Genomic DNA, 22,673 nt, shown 5'->3' on the forward strand with positions numbered 1-22,673 from the left:
ATCTCAGAAGCAAATATTGTACTTTTACTCCACTACAATTATTTGACAACTTTAGTTACTTTGCAGTTATAAATTATGATATTATGAAACATACATTAACCACTTTAGCCCTATTTTATAGTACCTAGGCTGTTTGAAAATAGCAGATCTACAAGCTCACAACGAGTCGTGATGCGACGCATTGTGAGCTTGTAGATCGGCTATTTTCAAACATTTTAGTACTTTTACTTTTAGTACTTTCAGTACATTTTGATACCAATGCTTTTGTACTTCACCTGAGTGTCAGCTGATTCCTGACAAGCCTTTTTCTTATCAGCCCAATACTAGGGACAAGGTTCAGTTTGGCTTCGTCTGTACGAACCAATCAGAAAGGATCTCTCATCTCATGTGACCTCTGAGGAACCAATCAGAAAGGATCTCTCATCTCGTGTTATCTCTGAGGAAGTTAAACCAACCTATAACTCAATCTGTTAGTCAGTCAGTCAGTCAGACAGACAGACAGTGAGACAGACACACACAGATAGACAGAAAGACAGACAGACAGACAGACAGACAGACAGACAGTGGTACTAAGATGGCGCAGCAGGGAGGTCAAGTGGATCAGGAACAGTTGTGTTGTTCTATCTGTCTGGATCTACTGAAGGATCCAGTGACTGTTCCCTGTGGACACAGCTACTGCAGGAGGTGTATCGAGGGTTACTGGAACCAGGATGATCAGAGAGGGAGGTTCAGCTGTCCACAGTGCAGACACACCTTCATCACAAGACCTGTTCTGAAGAAAAACACCATGTTGGCTGATGTGGTGGAGAGCCTGAAGAAGACAGGTGAGACCTTTACGTTCTCTTGTAAATACAGCTCACTGCCTGTCTGTCTGTCTGTCTGTCTGTCTGTCTGTCTGTCTGTCTGTCTGTCTGTCTGTCTGTCTGTCTGTCTGTCTGTTTGTTTGATTGAATATTTTATTAGACAGAAATGCAGTACAGTGATACACTTGGTCTAAAAGGATGAGACAAAATCCTTCAACAAAGCATAAAAAATAACACCAAAATACAATATGATCAAAAATATAAACGACTTTAAGTACAGACAGAAATATGAAAGGGTTTATCCCAATAAAATATCTTATAAGCGTGGGAAATGATTAGTGATGAAGCTGATGCTTCCAGAGAGTTTTCTGAAGTTTAAACAGTGAGTACAGAAAAGTAAACACATGTTGTGATAAACGGTGGTTCATTCTTCTCATGACGTCATCCAGCTGTCCGTCTATCTCACACATGGGCAACATACGGCCCGGGGGCCGGAACCGGCCCTTTGACCATCTTAATCCGGCCCGCCAAGTCCTCAAAGAAAAACAAAATGACCCTCCCAGGCTGCCGTATGTTAATGGTTTTGAGAAAAATGATTTAACTCCACTCCAATTAATAGTAATTCATACTTTAAGTAGCCTACTATACCTGCATTCCTCCATTCGTATATGTACTCAAATGTTTTATATTTATAAAGTAACAGTGTACCTGTCAATAGGGGTGTGCCGATATATCGTCCCGCGATATACCGCTATACGTTTTTGGGACGATATGTATCGTTTTGGGAAAAATAAATATCGTTATGAATTTTTTTTTTTGCAGAAGTATTTGTTTGCATTTGCTCCCCCCCCATATATTTTCATAAGCTTCCCCCCCCCCCATATATATGCCCATATTAAAAAAGTGGCATATATCGTATCGTATCAATATCGTATCGATGTTGTCAGCCCAAAATCGTATCGTTTCGTGAAATTTGTGTATCGGCACACCCCTACCCGTCCACCTTGAGTCCATGTTTATAACATAATGCAATGTGTTTGATCAGTGACCTATGGAGCGGTGCATATCAGACAAGATAAGATACTGTATTCATTTATAGGCTCATTTAACAGTTGATACGGCATTGACGTGGATTGTTTTATGCAAGTAATCTTTTTATTGTAAGGTCAGAATACACCAGAATGATACAGTACAGTACAGCTGTAAAAACAATACAAATGTTTTAACTAAATATTTTGTAACTGAAAATGATTGTTGTAGTTGTGCAGCAAGTACCTTATTGTAAAGTAGTACGGCATGTGTACCAAATTCATGCAGTTTTAACATAATTCAGCACCATGTGTTTCAAGTTTCAATTCAATTGTACAATGTGTGGCCCTTCACTCACTTTATCAAAGTCATTGTGGACCCCTGGAAATACATCTTGCCCCCCTGGTCTATCTTGTGTCTCCTAGGCAACCAGAGGCGTTGTGACTCACTTATGCATAATATTTATAACAACAAGGCCGTGTGGCAGGCTGTCTTGAAGGGAAAACTTAATTAGACACACAGTCTGACACTGATTGGTGTTAAGCAGTGGTGGGAAAAAGTACTTCAAATCAAATCAAATCAAATCAAGCTTTATTTATATAGCACATTTACAAACAGGCAAGCTGAACCAAAGTGCTGTACAGGCAAAATCAAAAACATCAATGCAAAACAACAGAGCAAGTTCACAAAAATATTTAGCAACAAAGGAAAACACTATTAAAAGACAGCAAAAAAGAGGGAAGGAGAAATAAGTATAAATGGAAAGTTTACATTACATAAATGAAAATTAGATGCTATTAAAAGCAAGGGAAAAAAGATGGGTTTTGAGTTTGGCCTTGAAAGCCCCGATCGATTGGGGGGATCGGATATGGAGGGGCAGGCTGTTCCAGAGTCGCGGGGCCGTGGCCATGAAAGAGCGGTCACCCCTGGTCTTTTTAAAATTTCTGGCTGGAACTTCAAGTAAATAATTTTCTGCAGACCTCAATTCCCTGGTTGGGACATATGATTTGACAAGTGCGGAGAGGTAGGATGGAGCGAGCCCATTTAGTGATTTATAGACAAATAAAAACACCTTAAAATCAATTCTAAAAATGTACGGGGAGCCAGTGTAGAGAGGCAAGGACAGGGGTAATATGCTCACGCCTTCTTGTACCTGTAAGGAGGCGGGCAGCAGCATTTTGAACTAATTGGAGGCGTCTGATCTGTTTATGATCCAAACCGGTGTATAGAGAGTTGCAGTAGTCTAATCTGGATGAAATGAAGGCATGGATAGCCATCTCCAGTTGGTGGCGGGGGAGGTAAGGCTTAATCTTGGCCAGAAGCCTTAGCTGAAAAAAGCTGGTTTTAACCACGGAGCTGATGTGTTGATTGAATTTGAAAGAACTGTCAAGGGTTACACCGAGATTTTTGGCAGATGGGCGGATAAGAGGGGTGATGGTGTCCGGGATATTGCAGGGTGGGATATGGCCAAATAGTATAATTTCAGTTTTATTTTCGTTGAGAGTAAGAAAGTTATTGTTCATCCAAGATTTTATGTCATGTAGACATCCGAGTAGTGACTGGAAAGAGTTGGCGGAGTTAGTTAGTATAGGTAAGTAAATTTGGATATCGTCGGCATATGAGTGGAATGATATATTATGTTTTTCAAATATGGATCCTAAAGGCAACATATATAAAAGGAACAGGAGTGGGCCTAAAATGGAGCCTTGGGGGACCCCACAGGTAAGGGGGGCGCAAGGCGAGGAGAAATCCCCCAAATGAACAGCGAAGGTTCTATTTGCAAGGTATGACTCGAACCAGGTTAGGGCTGAGCCAGTGATGCCGATGTGATGTTGGAGCCTATTTAAAAGAATTTGGTGGTCTATTGTGTCAAATGCAGCAGATAGGTCGAGGAGCACAAGGATGGCAGGATTACCGTTGTCAACTGTTAAAATCAAGTCATTAAAAACTTTGAGGAGAGCTGTCTCCGTGCTGTGGCCTGGTTTGAAACCTGATTGAACATTTTCATGTAGGTTATGGGTGAGTAAGAAAGATTGTAATTGTGAATAAACGACTTTTTCCAGAACCTTTGATAAAAATGGTAGCTGCGAAATTGGCCTAAAATTTGACAGTATTGAGGGGTCGAGATTTTTCTTTTTAATTAATGGGTTTACAACAGCATGCTTAAAGGCAGCTGGGACAGATCCAGAGGTGAGGCAACTATTAACTAAGGTGAGGATGCTTGGACCAACAGTACCGGAGACCTCCTTTAGGAGCCGGGATGGTATGCAGTCTGAAGGGCAGTTTGTGGGACGAAGATGCATAATTATGTCGGTGAGGGAGGTCAAGGTTATTGGCGTGAAATTATCTAGAGTGTTAGCGGGGGGGCATGGAGAAGGCGCTGGGTCAAGAGTAGTGGGGGTGTGAGCTGATCTAAGGGTTGTGATTTTATCTGTGAAGAAAGCTAAAAAATCAGCACAGAGAGTGGCAGAGGGAGGAATGAGAGGATCGTCTCGTGGATTTGTGAAAGAGTTTAAGATATTAAACAGAACCTGGGGTTTATGGCAGTTATTTGTGACTAGATTAGAAATGTATTCTGATTTAGCAGCTGTTACTGCTTTTTTGTAATCGGAGAGGGAGTTTCGAAGTAATTCAAGGGAGATGTGGAGTTTATCAGTGAGCCATTTACGCTCAGCGCGCCTGCAGGTGCGTCGTAGGGTACGAGTGGACTCGTTGAGCCATGGTTCAGAGAGGGCTTTTGGGCGTTTGTTTTTAAAAGGGGCAATGGAATCTAAAATAGTAGTGCATGTGGAGTTAAAATTGTCGAGAAGTGTATCAGGGTTGGAAGAATGGGTTGGGGCCAGGGCGGTTGGCACCAGCTCAGAAAAACTGAGAGAGAAGTGTGAGGGAGTTGAGGAGTCTATAGTACGCGTGCGGCGAGTAAATGCAATGGGTTTTTTTACAGAACAGGGAATTTTGGCGGTGAAAAAGATGGATGAGTGGTCGGAAATGCAGGTAGGAGTGACATTTGTGACAGAAACAGTTAAACCAAATGACAACACAAGATCCAGGATGTGGCCCTTTTCATGTGTAGGGACAGTAACTGATTGAGTGAGATTAAAAGTGTCAATGAGGCTTAAAAAGTCCTTTGCCAGGGGATTTGATGGACAACATGGATGCACATTAAAATCACCACTTATTATGAAGGTGTCATATGAGACCATTATACCAGATAAAAAATCACTAAACTCATTGATAAAATCCTTATTACTTTTTGGAGGCCTGTAAAGCAGCACACATAAAACAGGAGACGACAGGTTCAATTTAAAAAGCTGAAGCTCGAAGCTCGAGTACGTGACCTCTGGTTGAAGCAGCTGGCATTGAAGACTTGATTTAAAAACTGTCGCTAGACCCCCGCCCTTCTTGGAGGTCCGGGGGGAGCTAAAAAATGAGCAGTTGGGGGGAAGGAGGTGAGAGAAGGATGTACAGTCACCCGGATTTACCCAGGTTTCAGTCAACAGCAGGAAGTCCAGATTGCGAGTTGTGAATAAATCCTTTAACCACAGGGCCTTTTCCATTTTATTTATTGAGCGAACATTGAGGAGAGCCATCTGGAAAATAGTGTTTTGGCTGGGGGGTGTAGATGTGACCCGCCTGAGCGGGCGGAGCAGAGCATGGTCAACCCCACGATTGACATGCGGGGGCTTAAAGTGTCTATGGCTAATTAAAATGGGAATTAAGATGGGATAATGAGAAGGAAATACGGGCACTGGGAGGCAGGGAAGCTTGTTTTGAACATTAAAATTAGTAGGTGCATTTTTTGGTTCACGCTCAATAAGAGAAGAACTAGGGAGCAGGGTGGAACTAAAGTGCATGGAAAAGGGACCAGGGGGAAGTCATTTACTGACGGACGTGTTTGTGTCAGAGCACATTGCAGTGTAGTGGCGTACACCACGGGCTAGGTTAGCTGCCAGCATTTGGCTACCTAGCCTATTGGGATGGAGTCCGTCATGGTTGAACAACAGTGCGCGGCCCCAAAATAAATTAAAGTTATCTATAAAATTTATGAACTGGTTGCGGCATAGCCGTAGGAGCCAGGTGTTTAGGCTTGCAATCCGACTGAACCGCTCATCACGGCCAGAGAAGGTTGGGATGGGACCAGAGATAAAAAATGACAAACCACTACTATCAAGGAGATCTATGAGTTTGAGAAAGTGCTGTTTGGACAGTTCAGAGGTGCGCAGGGCTGAATCATTTGATCCGATGTGGACAAGGACTGTAGTGATGGATGGTGGTAATGAATTAAGGACACCAGGGAGTTTGTTGAGGAGGACAGGAACAGTGGCTCCAGGGTAACAGTGGGTTATTGCATTATTGAGGTGGACGTGCCTTATGATGGAATCCCCGACGATCAACAAAGAGGGGGGGGTAGGAGTGGGGGGCACCTGTAACGGCGATGGCTGAGTGGAAATATTGGGCACCAGTGCGGCCATCCCAGCATCAGACTGGACAAGGACATGAGAGTGGTGTGATAAAGAGGGGTCCTCTTGTGATTGAGGAGGGGGAGGAGGGGCCCCGGACTGCCTTTTTACAGCCGCCGACAACAACATCATCCGCCGGGCAGAGGGGGGCTGCTCCTTATAATTAATCCCCGACCCACCGATGGCCCGAGCAGAAGCTGGGACCGGCGTGGAACCAGGTTGGGGGGGGGGATCGGTGATCAAGGGGGGGGGGTTGGGCTTTTTAACGGGGATAGTGCGTGAGTGAGAAGACAAGACCCCCGCGAGAGGAGAAATGCGACCCGAGAGGATGGGAAAATCCTCCTCACCTACACCCAGCAAGGAGTACCTATTGCTGGTGGATATTAATGATGGGGCCTGTTTTGGTGGGTTATAGGAGGGATGCACAATTTTTCCATTTTTGCGCCAGCAGACTGTTGACCAAGGGACAGGAGTGGAACAGGACTGAGGAGGCGGTCGAACTTTAGTCTTGGCTCCGTTTCTGGAGTCAGGCTCGGATGGTATCATCGGGACAGTAAGGTCCAGATCGCGCGTCAATGTTTTGGAGACGACGGGGCCATTACGCACAGCCATAGGGACCGTGAGATCCAAGTCGCGCGCTGCCTTGGATGAGGCAGCGGGGCCGGCTGTGACTACGTGGTCAGTGTTGTATGATGAGTCCAATTCTGGAGCTAAAGTGGCGGCATCAGGGACCAGGCACAGCGAATCCAGAAGCGTCTCGTCGTTCTGTATTTGGTGCAGCACGGAGACCCTTTCTTGCAGAGCAGCCACTTGCTGAGACAGGCGGAGGCAGCTATCACAGTTGAATGAGGTATGTGATGCCATTGTAGAGGTGCTGAGGAAACAAAAGAGCTATGGCCAGTGAAAGTGTAACAGTAATGTGATTGTGATGATGCAGCAGGCTAGGTGAGGAAACGTTGGCTGTCAGGCAGCGGTGCAGCTCAGAAAAACGTACCCGCAAGGGCTACACAACGGTAGCCCACAGCGAGGAGTAGACTCAGAGCATACAGCAGAAAGGTCCCAAACGGAGCGACACTCACCGGCGTAGGCCCAGAGTATGGGCCTAATGCGTTGATTCTGCGTATAGTATGGTGTGAGATGACTTCTCTCGGTGTCTGAAGGTGAAGTCCTCACGATGCTGAGAAGCTGTCAAAACTAGCAGCCGGGGCTAGCGCTCAGAAGGCTTAAATGTTTGACTTAAGTAAAAGTATCAATAATGCAATGTAGAAGTACTCTGTTGCAAGTAAAAGTTCGGAATTCAAAATAAGTAAAAGTACAAAAGTATTCGCATCAAAATGTACTTAAAGTAACAAAAATAAAAGTAGAAAGATATTTGAGAAATAGCAGATCTACAAGCTCACGAGCTTGTAGATCGGCTATTTTCAAATAGCCTAGGTATAAAATAGGGCTAAAGTGGTTAATTTTTCTATAATGTAATAATTTATATCTAAAGAGTATCTAGTAACTAAAGTTTTCAGATATTTGTAGTGGCCTAAAAGTACAATAGTTGCCTCTGAGATGTAGTGGAGTAGAAGTAAAAGTACTGAAAATCGGAAATACTCTAGTAAAGTAAAAATACTTCATCAAAAGTGTACTTAAGTACAGTACTTGAGTAATTGTACTTAGTTACTTTACACCACTGGTGTTAAGGCAGATAGACAGTAATAGAAATAATAGTTATCAGGCAGCAGAGACATGCTGGCTCCTATAGGCTACCACATATGAGGGTACATACAGGCACATACAAATGAAATACATGTTTATCAGATTGATAAATTCATAATAATGTATCAATCTATCAACAGGACTCCAAGATGTTCCTCCTGATCACTGCTACGCTGGACCTGGAGATGTGGCCTGTGATGTCTGCACTGGGAGGAGACTGAAAGCTGTGAAGACTTGTCTTCAGTGTCTGGTCTCTTACTGTGACACTCACCTCCAGCCTCACTATCAGTCTCCTGCCTTTAAGAAACACAAGCTGGTCAAAGCCTCCAGCGAGCTTCAGGAGAACATCTGCTCTCGTCACGACGAGGTGAAGAAGGTTTTTTGTCGTACCGATCAGCGGTGTATCTGCTCTCTGTGCTCCATGGACGAACACAAAGGTCACGATACCATCTCAGTTGTAGCAGAACGTACCGAGAGACAGAAAGAGCTCGATACGAGTCAGCAGAACATCCAGCAGAGAATCCAGGAGAAAGAGAAAGACGTGAAGGTGCTTCACCAGGAGGTGGAGTCCATCAACCACTGTGCTGACAGAGCAGTGGAGGACAGTGACACCATCTTTACTGAGCTCTTCTCTTCCATGGAGAGAAGACAATCTGAGGTGAGGGAGCTGATCAGAGAGCAGCAGGAACGTGAAGTGAGTCGTGCTGAAGAACTGAGGAGGCGTGTGGAGCAGGAGGTCACTGAACTGAGGAGGAGACACGCTGAGCTGGAGCAGCTCTCGCTCACAGAGGATAACATCCATTTTCTACAGCGTTACACCTCCTCCGTCTCAAGGATCAGTGAATCTACACACCCAGTCAGCAGCAATGTCCGTCCTCTGAGATACTTTGAAGATGTGACCGTGGCCGTGTCCAAAATCAGAGACAGAGTAGAGGACATTCTTACAGAGGAAAGGTCAAACGTCTCAGAGACAGTGAACAGAGTGGACGTTTTACTGTCAACACCAGCAGAACCCAAGACCAGAGCTGAGACCAAAAGCTCACCACAATCCAGCTCTTGCCGCCCACGTGCACGTGCACAAAGGAGTACGAGAATTTCAACACCACCAGAACCCAAGACCAGAGCTGACTTCTTACAATATTCATGTCCAATCACACTGGATCCAAACACAGATAATGAATTCCTGTCTCTGTCTAAAGGGAACAGAAAAGTAACACTGATGGGCGAACCACAATCATATCCTGATCACCCAGAGAGATTCACTGAATGGTTTCAGGTTCTGAGTAGAGAGGGTCTGACTGGACGCTGTTACTGGGAGGTAGAGTGGAGTGGAGACTATGTTGATATAGCAGTCTCATATAAAGATATCAGCAGAACAGGGTCTGGTAATGAATGTAGATTTGGATTCAATGATAAATCATGGTCTTTAGAGTGTACCGCATTTCTAGGTTATAGTTTCAGACACAGAGGCATTGAAACTGACATCCCAGACTGTGTGTCCTACAGAGTAGGAGTGTACCTGGACCACAGTGCAGGTACTCTGTCCTTATACAGTGTGTCTGACAACATGTCTCTCCTCCACACAGTCCACACCACGTTCACACACAACCTCCATGTTGGATTTGGGTTTCATTCATTTTATGGAGGCACTGCTGAGTTGTGTGACCTCAAGTAGATCACACTTCTGTTTTGTCTCTCATGTCACGAGTCCAGAATTGTTTCTTCATTGTTTTATAGTTTTTCTCTCAGCCTGCTTTGTGAGCTTGTAGATCAGCTATTTTTGCTTTGTATGATGAAGTATAACAGGGTCTTAAAGTGGATAATAATCTATATTAACATGTTGTTCTCCTCTTGTATTCATACACCTTCTTGGTACCATTTGTCTTGTTATGATTCTGATTTTTTTTTTAAATAGCAGATATGGCCCGGACGGCTGGCGTAGCGGTCCTCACAGTGTGGCGCAGGTTCGAATCCCGACCCCGACGGCCTTTGCTGCGTGTCACTCCCCATCTCTCTCTCCCCGTTTCCTGTCAGTCAGTCATGTATTCTATCAATAAAGGCAGAAAAAGCCAAAAGAATATCTAAAAGAAATTTGCAGATATACAAGCTCATAGCGTGTCACTACCTGTCGCGCTATGAGCTTGCAGATCTGCTATTATTTGGAAAAATCTTGATAATGTGTGCAAATCTTTGAATAAAAATGTCCCACTGCCATTGCTTGTAATGTTCTGCTAAAATAAATATGTGACTTTCATCTCCATCCATCTGGTCCACTGGTTCTACTTTGATGGGTATCCTGATGCCTGAGTATATTAATACTCATATTAATATGAATAATATTAATACACCAACACGGGGTTAAGCTAACTCTACACCCCTACTTGATCACACTACAGCATCACACGGAAGCATCAAAAGCAGCAGATCTACAAGCGACGCGTTTGGAGCTTGTAGATCTGCTATTTTTGACCGTTTTGAATTTGAATCCTGGAAAGCAACAGTTTTGGAACATGTGAGTTTTTAGGTATTTTTTACTTTACTGGAGTATTTCCAATTGTCCAATTGTAGTACTTTTATTTCTACTCAACTACATCTCAGAGGCAAATATTGTACTTTTACTCCACTACAATTTAGTCACTAGTTACTTTGCAGATATAAATGATTACATTATAAAACATACATTAACCACTTCAGCCCTATTCTATACCTAGGCTATTTGAAAATATCAGATCTACAAGCTCACAACGCGTCGCATCGCGACGTGTTGTGAGCTTGTGGATCTGATATTTTCAAACATTTTAGTACTTTTACTTTTGGTACTTTAAGTACATTTTGATACCAATACTTTTGTACTTTTACTCAATTACATTTTTTATTCCGGAATCCGGACTTTTACGTGTAATGGAGACTCCATTATGGAGTACATCTACATTGCAGTATTGATACTTTTACTTAAGTAAAACATTTGATTACTTTTTCCACCCCTGGTTTAGAGCTTGTAGATCTGCTACTTCTGACGGTTTTGAATTTGAATCCTGGAAAGCAACAGTTTTGGAACATTTGAGTTTTTAGGTATTTTTACTTTACTGGAGTATTTCCAATTTTCAGTACTTTTATTTCTACTCCACTACATCTCAGAGGCAAATATTGTACGTTTACTCCACTACAATGATTTGAAAACTTTAGTTACTAGTTACTTTGTAGATTTTGATTATTATTACAAAACATACATTAACCACTTCAGCCCTATACATTTCGGGCATTTGAAAATAGCAGATATACAAGCTCACAATGCGTCTTGTGAGCTTGTAGATCTGCTATTTTCAAAAGATTTTAGACATTTTATATATTTGAAAACTTGATACCAATACCTTTCACACATGGGCAACGTACAAGGCCCGCCAAGTGCTCAAAGAAAAACGACCCCCCCCCCAAAAAAAAAAAAGTAATGTAACCGTCAACCTTGAGTCCATATTTATAACATAATGCAATGTGTTTGATCAGTGATCTATGGAGCGGTGCATATCAGATAAGATACTGTATTCATTTATAGGCTCATTTAACAGTTGATACAGCATTGACGTGGATTATTTTATGCAATTAATATTTTTATTGTAAGGTCAGAGTACACCAGAGTGATAACAGTGCAGTACAGCTGTAAAACAATACAAATGTTTTAACTGAACAATTAATCAGTTGCAAAATATACTTAAAGTGTTTTTGGAGACGCTGATTTCCCTTTCCAGCAGGACGAGGCACCTGAACCACAGGGACACAACTAGAAAAAGCGCTCCTCGGAGCACAGGTCTCCGCCAGGTCAGGTAGGTTATTGTGGGCCATGATGTTTGGACAAAAAAAAGAGTAGTATATATAAATATTTTTTGTTGCAAAAATCTGCCTCCTGGTGGCGCTATAACAGGGTAATGTTAAAAGGGTGGCATTTGTTCCTCAACGTAGTGCGAATGTGAGTGCAAAGTTTCACCGCATTCGGACACTGCCTTCATGATTTGCGGCGTTTAGATCAAAACGGGCCACTCCTGCACACTTTAGATGTCAATCTTAGCCAATCAGGATGGAATATGAAGAATCAAACAGATTTGTCTTGATCACATGACTATAGAGATCATGTGTACCGATTTGCGTGAAATTTGGATAAAATCTGGAGGAGTAATATCAAAACAATTGTTTTACATGAGTCGTCCTCCTGGTGGCGCTATAAAAGGCAGATGTGAAAAATGCAGGATAAAGGTTTTTCCTTGGCTTCTAGGGAGTGTACATACAAAGTTTTACACAGATCGGTGCAGTTATAGGTAAAACCACAAATCGTCCTGTTATAGCGCCACCATGAGGCTGATTTGAACATTTTCATGTGGCATTTCTTCCTCGGCCTAGTGGGAATGTGCGTTTAATATTTCACGGAAATCGCACGCTGTGTTCATGATTTGAGGCATTTTGTTCAAAACGGAGCAGTCCTGCAAACTTTGGAATCCATTCTTAGACAATCAGTGAAAAATCTGAAAGACCGTTTTGGTTTAATGACTATAGAGATACTGTGTACCGATGATTTGTGTGATGTTTGGACAACATCTGTAGGAGTTCTGTCCAAAACATTGTGTTGCACTTTAACAGAACCACGTGGAACATGTGGGGCAGAGGTTCTGCACAGGCAACCATCCAGCCAACGGTGCCGGAGATCAGCTGACCACACACACACACACACACACACACACACACACACACACACACACACACACACACACACACACACACACACACACACACTACTGCCTCTACTCACTCTCTCTCTCTCTCTCTCTCTCTCTCTCTCTCTCTCTCTCTCTCTCTCTCTCTGGTGTTGTGAGCTCTTCTCTCTCTCAGATTTTCTTTCTAACTGACTGTGGATCACAGCTACAGTGTGGGTCTATTGAGGGGCGGAGCTTATTGGTGTGTGATGCCATTGGTCCATTTAGATAATGGGACGGCCTCTGTGTGTGTGTGTGTGTGTGTGTGTGTGTGTGTGTGTGTGTGTGTGTGTGTGTGTGTGTGTGTGTGTGTGTGTGTGTGTGTGTGTGTGTGTGTGTGCGTGTGTGTGTGTGTGTGTGTGTACACACAAAATACTGACTCATGTTTGATAATGGGGTGGAAACATTTTCTACATGTGAATCACTGTGAATCACCACACACACACACACACACACACACACACACACACACACACACACACACACACACACACACACAGGAAGAACCTCCCATGTCATGTGATTTCTGAGGAAATGAAACCTAACTAAACTCGTCTGATAGTCAGTTAGACACACAGAGACACAGACACACAGAGACACAGAGACACAGACACACAGAGACACAGAGACACAGACACACAGAGACACAGACACACAGAGACACAGAGACACAGACACACAGACACACAGAGACACACAGAGACACACAGAGACACAGACACACAGACACACAGAGACACACAGAGACACAGACACACAGAGACACAGAGACACAGACACACAGAGACACAGAGACACAGACACACAGAGACACAGACACACAGAGACACACAGAGACACACAGAGACACAGAGACACACAGAGACACAGAGACACAAACAGACAGAGACACAGTCAGAGGTACTAAGATGGCGCAGCAGGGAGATCAAGTGGATCAGGAACAGTTGTGTTGTTCTATCTGTCTGGATCTACTGAAGGATCCAGTGACTGTTCCCTGTGGACACAGCTACTGCAGCAGGTGTATCGAGGGATTCTGGAACCAGGATGATCAGAGAGGGAGGTTCAGCTGTCCACAGTGCAGACACACCTTCATCACAAGACCTGTTCTGAAGAAAAACATCATGTTGGCTGATGTGGTGGAGAGCCTGAAGAAGACAGGTGAGACCTTTAAGTTCTCTTGTAAATACAGCTCACTGTCTGTTTGTTTGTTTTATTGATTGTTTGAATATTTTATTAGACAGAAATGCAAACGGCACGAGTACAGTGATACACTTGGTCTAAAAGGATGAATCCAATATTATCAAAAATATAAATGTCTATATACAGAGTAAAGGAGGGGGGCAGGGGTGAACACCTTTCTAAGAAGTGATATTTATCTCCCTTCTGGCCTCCTGAAAGGTGGATTTTCAGGCCTATTTTAAAGGAAGCCAGTGATCCACATTTTTTAAGGGATGGAGTCAAGGCATTCCACACTTGGGTGGCAGTGCTGTAGAAGGAGAATTTACCCATGTTTGTTCAATAGGTCGGGTCACTTATGCACAATATTTATAACAACAAGGCCGTGTGGCAGGCTATCTTGAGGGGAAAACATATGTTACACAAACAGTCTGACACAGATTGGTGTTAATGCAGATACACAGTAACAAAAACAATAGTTATCAGCAGTCCTGGAATCGAGTAGCGGCGCTGTCTCAAAAGTGGGCGTGAATTTGTAGGCCAGCTTCCGGCCGTGTGTCTCTATACGTCACATTAATCACATTAGATTCACAGATTAGAGATTTTATGTATTTTCCCCACAAGTTATTTTCATTCAAATGACATGTGATTGAACTTGCACTAATTATGACTTTAGTTGATGTTTCGCTATTTAAAATGTAGTATTTCTTAATTATTGCTTAGATTGGCTATTTTCCCCATTTTAAATTGTTTTAAAATAATAATAATAAAAAAAGGAACAGTTTTTCTACTGCGACAATACAGTATATTGCCTATATGGTTCTGTATGGGACCGTACCTATGTTCCCCAGGTTCTATGTTCCCCGCAAAAAAGTTCTATGTTCCCCACTTACCAAAAAAGGTTCTATGTTCCCTGGGTTCTATGTTCCCCTTTTACCTAAAAAAAGGTTCTATGTTCCCCGTTTACCCCAAAACAGGTTCTATGTTCCCCATTAACAAAAAAAAGTTCTATGTTCCCCGCTCACCCAAAAATGCAGGATAAATACATTTTTAATTTTCAATTATTAATAACATCTCTGAACACACACAACTGAACATAATGGGGAGAAATTACTATCAGAAACTTGCCCGCCCCTTTCCCCTGGCAGCCATCTTGGTGATATAGAGGACGGCTGTGGACACTTCAGAAAACCACCTACCAGTGACATCATCGTCAGGTTTTTTTTTTTTAACAAGATTTTGTTTAAAGGATAAGGATAATTCCTTTTAACTCTTTCAGTGCCAAGAGTATTTTCATAAAGTACTCCCAAACTGCCAGGAATTTGCGTTTTTTTAAATTTTTAAATTTTGTAATTTTTCATTCAAATAAATGATCTGATTGGGGTTTTAAACCCATAATACAGTTCTACCAGTAGAGAGCAACAAATCGACACATTGATGATCTCGCTGGCTCACTCGCCCCCTCCCAAACAGGCTGACGTCATATCCGGTCAGAACCGGATGTTGACATTTTCGATAATCGTTGATCGGGCTAAATTACAATGCGATACACGACTACGATGACTGATCGTCACCCAGACCAAAGAGAGTAGACGTGGACCTCTCCATTCGCTTTTTATACCGTGTGAAAAACCGTGACTTTCCCTATTCTGGCCGAAAATCACCGGAGAAAAACAACGTGACCCGGAAATGAAATTTTTTTTTTACATCCGGCTCCGGGTGAGTCTGATGTAGTCAGGAAGCGAAAGTGATCATGAAAAATATACAGAATAGCGCGACCACATTCAAAAGTAAAAACTCGGGATTTCTCGTGCTGGCACTGAGGGTACTCGGGAAAAACTCGGGATATGTCGGGGCGTGGCACTGAGAGAGTTAACAGGACGTTCATGAAAGTCCTTGCGGGCTGAGCAATTAGGGGTTAAGAGTCTTGCTCAGGGACAAATTTCATTTAATCGACACGTATGCTGGCGTGGCCTGGAATCGTACCTGGGGCAACCACGGCCTCTGGCTCCCTAGGCGGGCTCACTAACCACTCAGCTATGGCCGCCCCTAAACATATATATATTTTTTTATTAACGTGAGAACAATGCCTTTCATTATAGCATGCTAACTTTCCATGAATAGAAACACTGCAGTTTCTATTAGCATGGATTCCCTATTGATGATGTCACTGGTAGGTGGTTTTCTGAACTGTCCACAGCCCTCCTCTGAAACAGACTGAGTAGACAAAAAATGTACCATAATAAGCATTGGTGAGGACCAATTATATGAAGATATGTTGAAAATGGGTGAAAATGGGTTGTCATTTAAGCTTGCATAATTGTCTCCACCAGGCCGAAAGGCATGGCGAGAGAGTATGTTTTACCCCCTGTCCGTCCGTCCGTGTGTGTGTCCTGTCCGTGTGTTACCAGCTAATCTCCGGCACCATTGGCCCGTTCGCTGCGAAACTGTGCACACACACTCCCTCGATACCAATTCAGAACCTCTGCCCCAAACTTTTCACATGGGCCTGTTATAGCACCACCAGGAGGCCGATTTGTGCAAAACCCATTTTTTTACATTACTCCTACAGATTTTATCCAAACGTCATGCAAATCGTTACACAGTATCTCTATAGTCATGTGATCAACCCGGATCTGTCCAATTTCCCATATTCCATCCTGATTGGCTAAGGTTGGCTTCCAAAGTTTGCAGGATTGGTCCGTTTTGAACAAAATGCCTCGAATCATGAACGCAGCTTGCAATTTCCGTGAAATTTCACACGCACATTCCCACTAGGCCAAGGAAGAAATGCCACCCATTTCACATTGGCCTGTTATAGCGCCACCAGCAGGTCTAATTTAGCAAAACACATTTTTGGAACAAAATGCCACAAATCATAAATGCAGTGTCCGATTGCCGTGAAAGGCCTAGGAATAAATGGCACCCTTTTCACATTGGCCTATTATACCGCCACCAGGAGGCCACAATAACGTACCTGACCTGGCGTAGACCTGTGCTCCGAGGAGCACTTTTTCTAGTTGTATTTATTTTTGTGTGTAAAAAACTTTGTAACTTTTTTTATATTCTTTATAAATTAAGCACTTTGAAACTGAAGATGATGGCCAATGTTGATGATAGTAAAAATGATAATAATATCGTATCGATATCGTGAGCCCAATATCGTGTATCGTATCATATGTACCGTGAAATTAATGTATCGTGACACCCCTAATTAGATTTTGAGTCATGTCAAAGAAGTTTTCAAAACATGATATTTTGACACTTTAAAAACTGAAAATTACAAATAACTAATGGGTATAAATACATGTATTTAAACCTTTTTAAATGTCTCACCATTTCCTGCATTTTTGGGTGAGCGGGGAACATAGAATCTTTTTTTGGTTGAGTGGGGAACATAGAACCTTTTTTAGAACCTTTTTTGGTTGAGTGGGGAACATAGAACCTTTTTTTGGATGAGTGGGGAACATAGAACCCTTTTTTGGTTGAGCGGTGAACATAGAACCCGGGGAACATAAAACCTTTTTGGGGGGGGGGAGGGGAACATAGAACCTGGGGAACATAGAACCTGGGGAACATAGGTACGGTCCCTTCTGTATCAGTATATGAGTCCGTTTTTAGCATATTTAATTCTAATTGTCTACTATGACTGCCTATGAATTTCATGGGCCTAGGGTAGGTCAACCTGGCCCGGCGAAGATCTGCCCTGGTGCGCACACATTAGCACAACAGGTGAAGGCAATTAACTTCAGAAACGGGCTCAAACAATGTCAAGCTTAAACTTCCCATTTGGATCATTGACAAATGAACAGAACATGGATATTGTTTGCACAAGGATTATTTATTTATTGTCCATCAGAGCTGTGAGGTGAGGTCACAGCTTCTCTCTACTTTTGTATGATATTGATAGCCTAAACTTTTCATTTCTTTGGAGTTATTAATTTATTTTGCTTTCTGGATATTAAGACTCATAATTTGGGGATTTTGGCTGTATGTTGTCAAATGTATTAATCTATATGTTGCTGTTGATGCACAGTTTGCACATCGGTCAGTACGGAATTCTCTCTCTCTCTCTCTCTCTCTCTCTCTCTCTGTCTCTCACACTCTCTCAGGCACACATACAAATTAAATACATTTTTTATCAGATTTATAAATACTTATGTATCAATCTATCACCAGGACTCCAAGATGTTCCTCCTGATCACTGCTACGCTGGACCTGGAGATGTGGCCTGTGATGTCTGCACTGGGAGGAGACTGAAGGCTGTGAAGACTTGTCTTAAGTGTCAGGTCTCTTACTGTGACACTCACCTCCAGCCTCACTATCAGTCTCCTGCCTTTAAGAAACACAAGCTGGTCAAAGCCTCCAGCGAGCTTCAGGAGAACATCTGCTCTCGTCACGACGAGGTGAAGAAGGTTTTCTGTCGTACCGATCAGCAGTTTATCTGCTCTCTGTGCTCCATGGACGAACACAAAGGTCACAATACCATCTCAGTTGTAGCAGAACGTACCGAGAGACAGAAAGAGCTCAATACGAGTCAGCAGAACATCCAGCAGAGAATCCAGGAGAAAGAGAAAGACGTGAAGGTGCTTCACCAGGAGGTGGAGTCCATCAACCACTGTGCTGACAGAGCAGTGGAGGACAGTGACACCATCTTTACTGAGCTCTTCTCTTCCATGGAGAGAAGACGATCTGAGGTCAGGGAGCTGATCAGAGAGCAGCAGGAACGTGAAGTGAGTCGTGCTGAAGAACTGAGGAGGCGTGTGGAGCAGGAGGTCACTGAGCTGAGGAGGAGACACGCTGAGCTGGAGCAGCTCTCGCTCATAGAGGATCACATCCATTTTCTACAGCGTTACACCTCCTCCCTCTCAAGGATCAGTGAATCTACACACCCAGTCAGCAGGAGTGTCCGTCCTCTGAGATACTTTGAAGATGTGACTGTGGCCGTGTCCAAAATCAGAGACAAAGTAGAGGACATTCTTACAGAGGAAAGGTCAAACGTCTCAGAGACAGTGAACAGAGTGGATGTTTTACTGTCAACACCAGCAGAACCCAAGACCAGAGCTGAGACCAAAAGCTCACCACAATCCAGCTCTTGCCGCCCGCGTGCACGTGCACAAAGGAGTACGAGCAAGAGAATTTCAACACCACCAGAACCCAAGACCAGAGCTGACTTCTTACAATATTCACGTCCAATCACACTGGATCCAAACACAGCTAATGAATACCTGTCTCTGTCTAAAGGGAACAGAAAAGTAACACTGATGGGCGAACCACAATCACATCCTGATCACCCAGAGAGATTCACTGGAGTGTGTCATCAGGTTCTGAGTAGAGAGAGTCTGACTGGACGCGGTTACTGGGAGGTAGAGTGGAGTGGAGACAGTTTTGATATAGCAGTCTCATATAAAGATATCAGCAGAACAGGGTTTGGTAATGAATGTAGATTTGGATACAATGATAAATCATGGTCTTTAGGGTGTTTCAAACTAGGTTATTATTTCACACACAGAGGCATTGAAACTGACATCCCAGGCTGGCATCCCAGTGTGTCCTCCAGAGTAGGAGTGTACCTGGACCACAGTGCAGGTACTCTGTCCTTCTACAGTGTGTCTGACACCATGACTCTCCTCCACACAGTCCACACCACGTTCACACACAACCTCCATGCTGGATTTAATCTTTATTTATTCTCTGGATGCACTGCTGAGTTGTGTGACCTCAAGTAAATCACACTTCTGTTCTGTCTCTCATGTCACGAGTCCAGAATCGTATCTTCATTATTTTATAGTTTTTCTCTCAGCCTGCTTTGTGATCTTGTAGATCAGCTATTTTTGCTCTGTATGATGACATATAACAGGGTCTTAAAGTGGTTAATAATCTATATTAATATGTTGTTCTCCTCTTGTATTCATACACCTTCTTGGTACCATTTGTCTTGTTATGATTCTGATTTAAAAAAATAAAATAGTAGATATGGCCCGGACGGCTGGCGTAGCGGTCCTCACAGCGTGTCGCAGGTTCGAATCCCGACCCCGACGGCCTTTGCTGCGTGTCACTCCCCATCTCTCTCTCCCCGTTTCCTGTCAGTCTGTCATGTATTCTATCAATAAAGGCAGAAAAAGCCAAAAGAATATCTAAAAGAAATTTGCAGATATACAAGCTCATAGCGTGTCACTACCTGTCGCGCTATGAGCTTGCAGATCTGCTATTATTTGGAAAAATCTTGAAAATGTGTGCAAATCTTTGAATAAAAATGTCCCACTGCCATTGCTTGTAATGTTCTGCTAAAATAATATGTGTCTGTGTGTGTAATATTAATACACCAACACGGGGTTAAGCTAACTCTACACCCCTACTTGATCACACTACAGCATCACACGGAAGCATCAAAAGCAGCAGATCTACAAGCGACGCGTTTGGAGCTTGTAGATCTGCTATTTTTGACCGTTTTGAATTTGAATCCTGGAAAGCAACAGTTTTGGAACGTGTGAGTTTTTAGGTATTTCTTTTACTTTACTGGAGTATTTCCAATTTTCAGTACTTTTACTTCTACTCCACTACATCTCAGAGGCAAATATTGTACTTTTACTCCACTACAATTTAGTCACTAGTTATTTTGCAGATATAAATTATTATATTATAAAACATATATTAACCACTTTAGCCTTATTTTATAACTAGGCTATTTGAAAATAGCCGATCCACAAGCTCACAACGTGTCGCATCGCGACGCGTTGTGAGCTTGTGGATCTGCTATTTTCAAACATTTTAGTACTTTTACTTTTGGTACTTTTAGTACATTTTGATATCAATACTTTTGTACTTTTACTCAATTACATTTTTCATTCCGGAATCCGGACTTTTACGTGTAATGGAGACTCCATTATTGAGTACATCTACATTGCAGTATTGATACTTTTACTTAAGTAAAACATTTGAGTACTTTTTCCACCACTGCTTTGAAAGCAACAGTTTTGGAACATGTGAGTTTTTAGGTATGTTTTACTTTACTGGAGTATTTCCAATTTTCAGTACTTTTACTTCTACTCCACTACATCTCAGAGGCAAATATTATACTTTTACTCCACTACAATGATTTGAAAACCTTAGTTACTAGTTACTTTGTAGATTTTGATTATTATTACAAAACATACATTAACCACTTCAGCCCTATATACATTTCGGGCATTTGAAAATAGCAGATCTACAAGCTCACAATGCGTCGCGATGCGCTGCATTGTGAGCTTGTAGATCTGCTATTTTCAAAAGATTTTTAGACATTTATATATTTGAAAACTTGTGAAATGGGACATTCTGCATAATGAGTAATTTCTACTTTTGGTACTTACCAATACCTTTCACACATGGGCAACGTACAAGGCCCGCCAAGTGCTCAAAGTGATGCAATGTGTTTGATCAGTGATCTATGGAGCGGTGCATATCAGATAAGATACTGTATTCATTTATAGGCTCATTTAACAGTTGATACAGCATTGACGTGGATTGTTTTATGCAAGTAATATTTGTATTGTAACGTCAGAGTACACCAGAGTGATAACAGTGCAGTACAGCTGTAAAACAATAAAAATGTTTTAACTGAACAATTAATCAGTATCAAAATATACTTAAAGTGTTTTTGGAGACGCTGATTTCCCTTTCCAGCAGGACGAGGCACCTGAACCACAGAGACACAACTAGAAAAAGCGCTCCTCGGAGCACAGGTCTCCGCCAGGTCAGGTAGGTTATTGTGGGCCAGCAATGTTGGGAATGTGCCATTCAGGATGGAATATGAAACATCGGACGGAGCCGTCTTGATGACTTGACTATAAAGATAATGTGTACCGATTTGCATGATGTTTGGACAAAAAAAAGAGTAATATATATATATATTTTTTTTTTGCAAAAATCAGCCTCCTGGTGGCGCTATAACAGGGTAATGTTAAAAGGGTGGCATTTGTTCCTCAACGTAGTGCGAATGTGAATGCAAAGTTTCACCGCATTCGGACACTGCCTTCATGATTTGCGGCGTTTAGATCAAAACGGGCCACTCCTGCACACTTTAGATGTCAATCTTAGCCAATCAGGATGGAATATGAAGAATCAAGCACATTTGTCTTGATCACATGACTATAGAGATTATGTGTACCGATGTGCGTGGAATTTGGATACAATCTGAAGGAGTAATATCAAAACAATTGTTTTATATGAGTCGGCCTCCTGGTGGCGCTATAAAAGGCAGATGTGAAAAATGCAGGATAAAGGTTTTTCCTTGGCTTCTAGGGAGTGTACATAGAAAGTTTTACACAGATCGGTGCAGTTATAGGTAAAACCACAAATCGTCCTGTTATAGCGCCACCATGAGGCGGATTTGAACATTTTCATGTGGCATTTCTTCCTCGGCCTAGTGGGAATGTGCGTTTAAAATTTCACGGAAATCGCACGCTGTGTTCATGATTTGAGGCATTTTGTTCAAAACGGAGCAGTCCTGCAAACTTTGAAATCCATTCTTAGACAATCAGTTGAAACATCTGAAAGACCGGTTTGGTTTAATGACTATAGAGATACTGTGTACCGATGATTTGTGTGATTGGACAAAATCTGTAGGAGTTCTGTCCAAAACATTGTGTTGCACTTTAACAGGTCCATGTGGAACATGTGGGGCAGAGGTTCTGCTCTGGCATCCATCCAGCCAACGGTGCCGGAGATCAGCTAACCACAGACGGAATGTGTGTGTGTGCCTCTACTCTTTCTGTCTG

The 22,673-nt window shown here is 42.6% G+C and overlaps 1 protein-coding gene across 1 annotated transcript; it reads left to right on the top strand.

Moving 5' to 3' along the window:
* Positions 1-536: 536 nt before the first annotated feature.
* Positions 537-19,722, top strand: LOC308077570 (uncharacterized protein). Its single transcript, XM_080418317.1, has 4 exons — positions 537-824; positions 8,137-9,623; positions 13,338-13,896; positions 18,094-19,722. Exons 1-4 carry the CDS (start codon positions 575-577, stop codon positions 19,641-19,643), a joined length of 3,846 nt encoding a protein of 1,281 aa, XP_080274443.1. The 5' UTR covers positions 537-574; the 3' UTR covers positions 19,644-19,722.
* The last annotated feature ends 2,951 nt before the right edge of the window (positions 19,723-22,673 follow it).

The sequence above is a fragment of the Gymnoscopelus braueri genome (genome assembly GCF_963280865.1).
Source record: "Gymnoscopelus braueri genome assembly, chromosome: 21".
Lineage (NCBI taxonomy): Eukaryota > Metazoa > Chordata > Actinopteri > Myctophiformes > Myctophidae > Gymnoscopelus > Gymnoscopelus braueri.

What these genes read in the sequence shown, in the direction of transcription:
- LOC308077570 (XM_080418317.1), top strand. Translation starts at nt 575, where the DNA reads ATGGCGCAGCAGGGAGGTCAAGTGGATCAGGAACAGTTGTGTTGTTCT. An exon ending in ACCTCCATGTTGGATTTGGG is followed by an intron (nt 9,624 to 13,337) that starts TTTCATTCATTT and finishes CACACAGAGACA; the next exon opens with CAGAGACACAGACACACAGA. An exon ending in GGAGAGCCTGAAGAAGACAG is followed by an intron (nt 13,897 to 18,093) that starts GTGAGACCTTTA and finishes ATCTATCACCAG; the next exon opens with GACTCCAAGATGTTCCTCCT.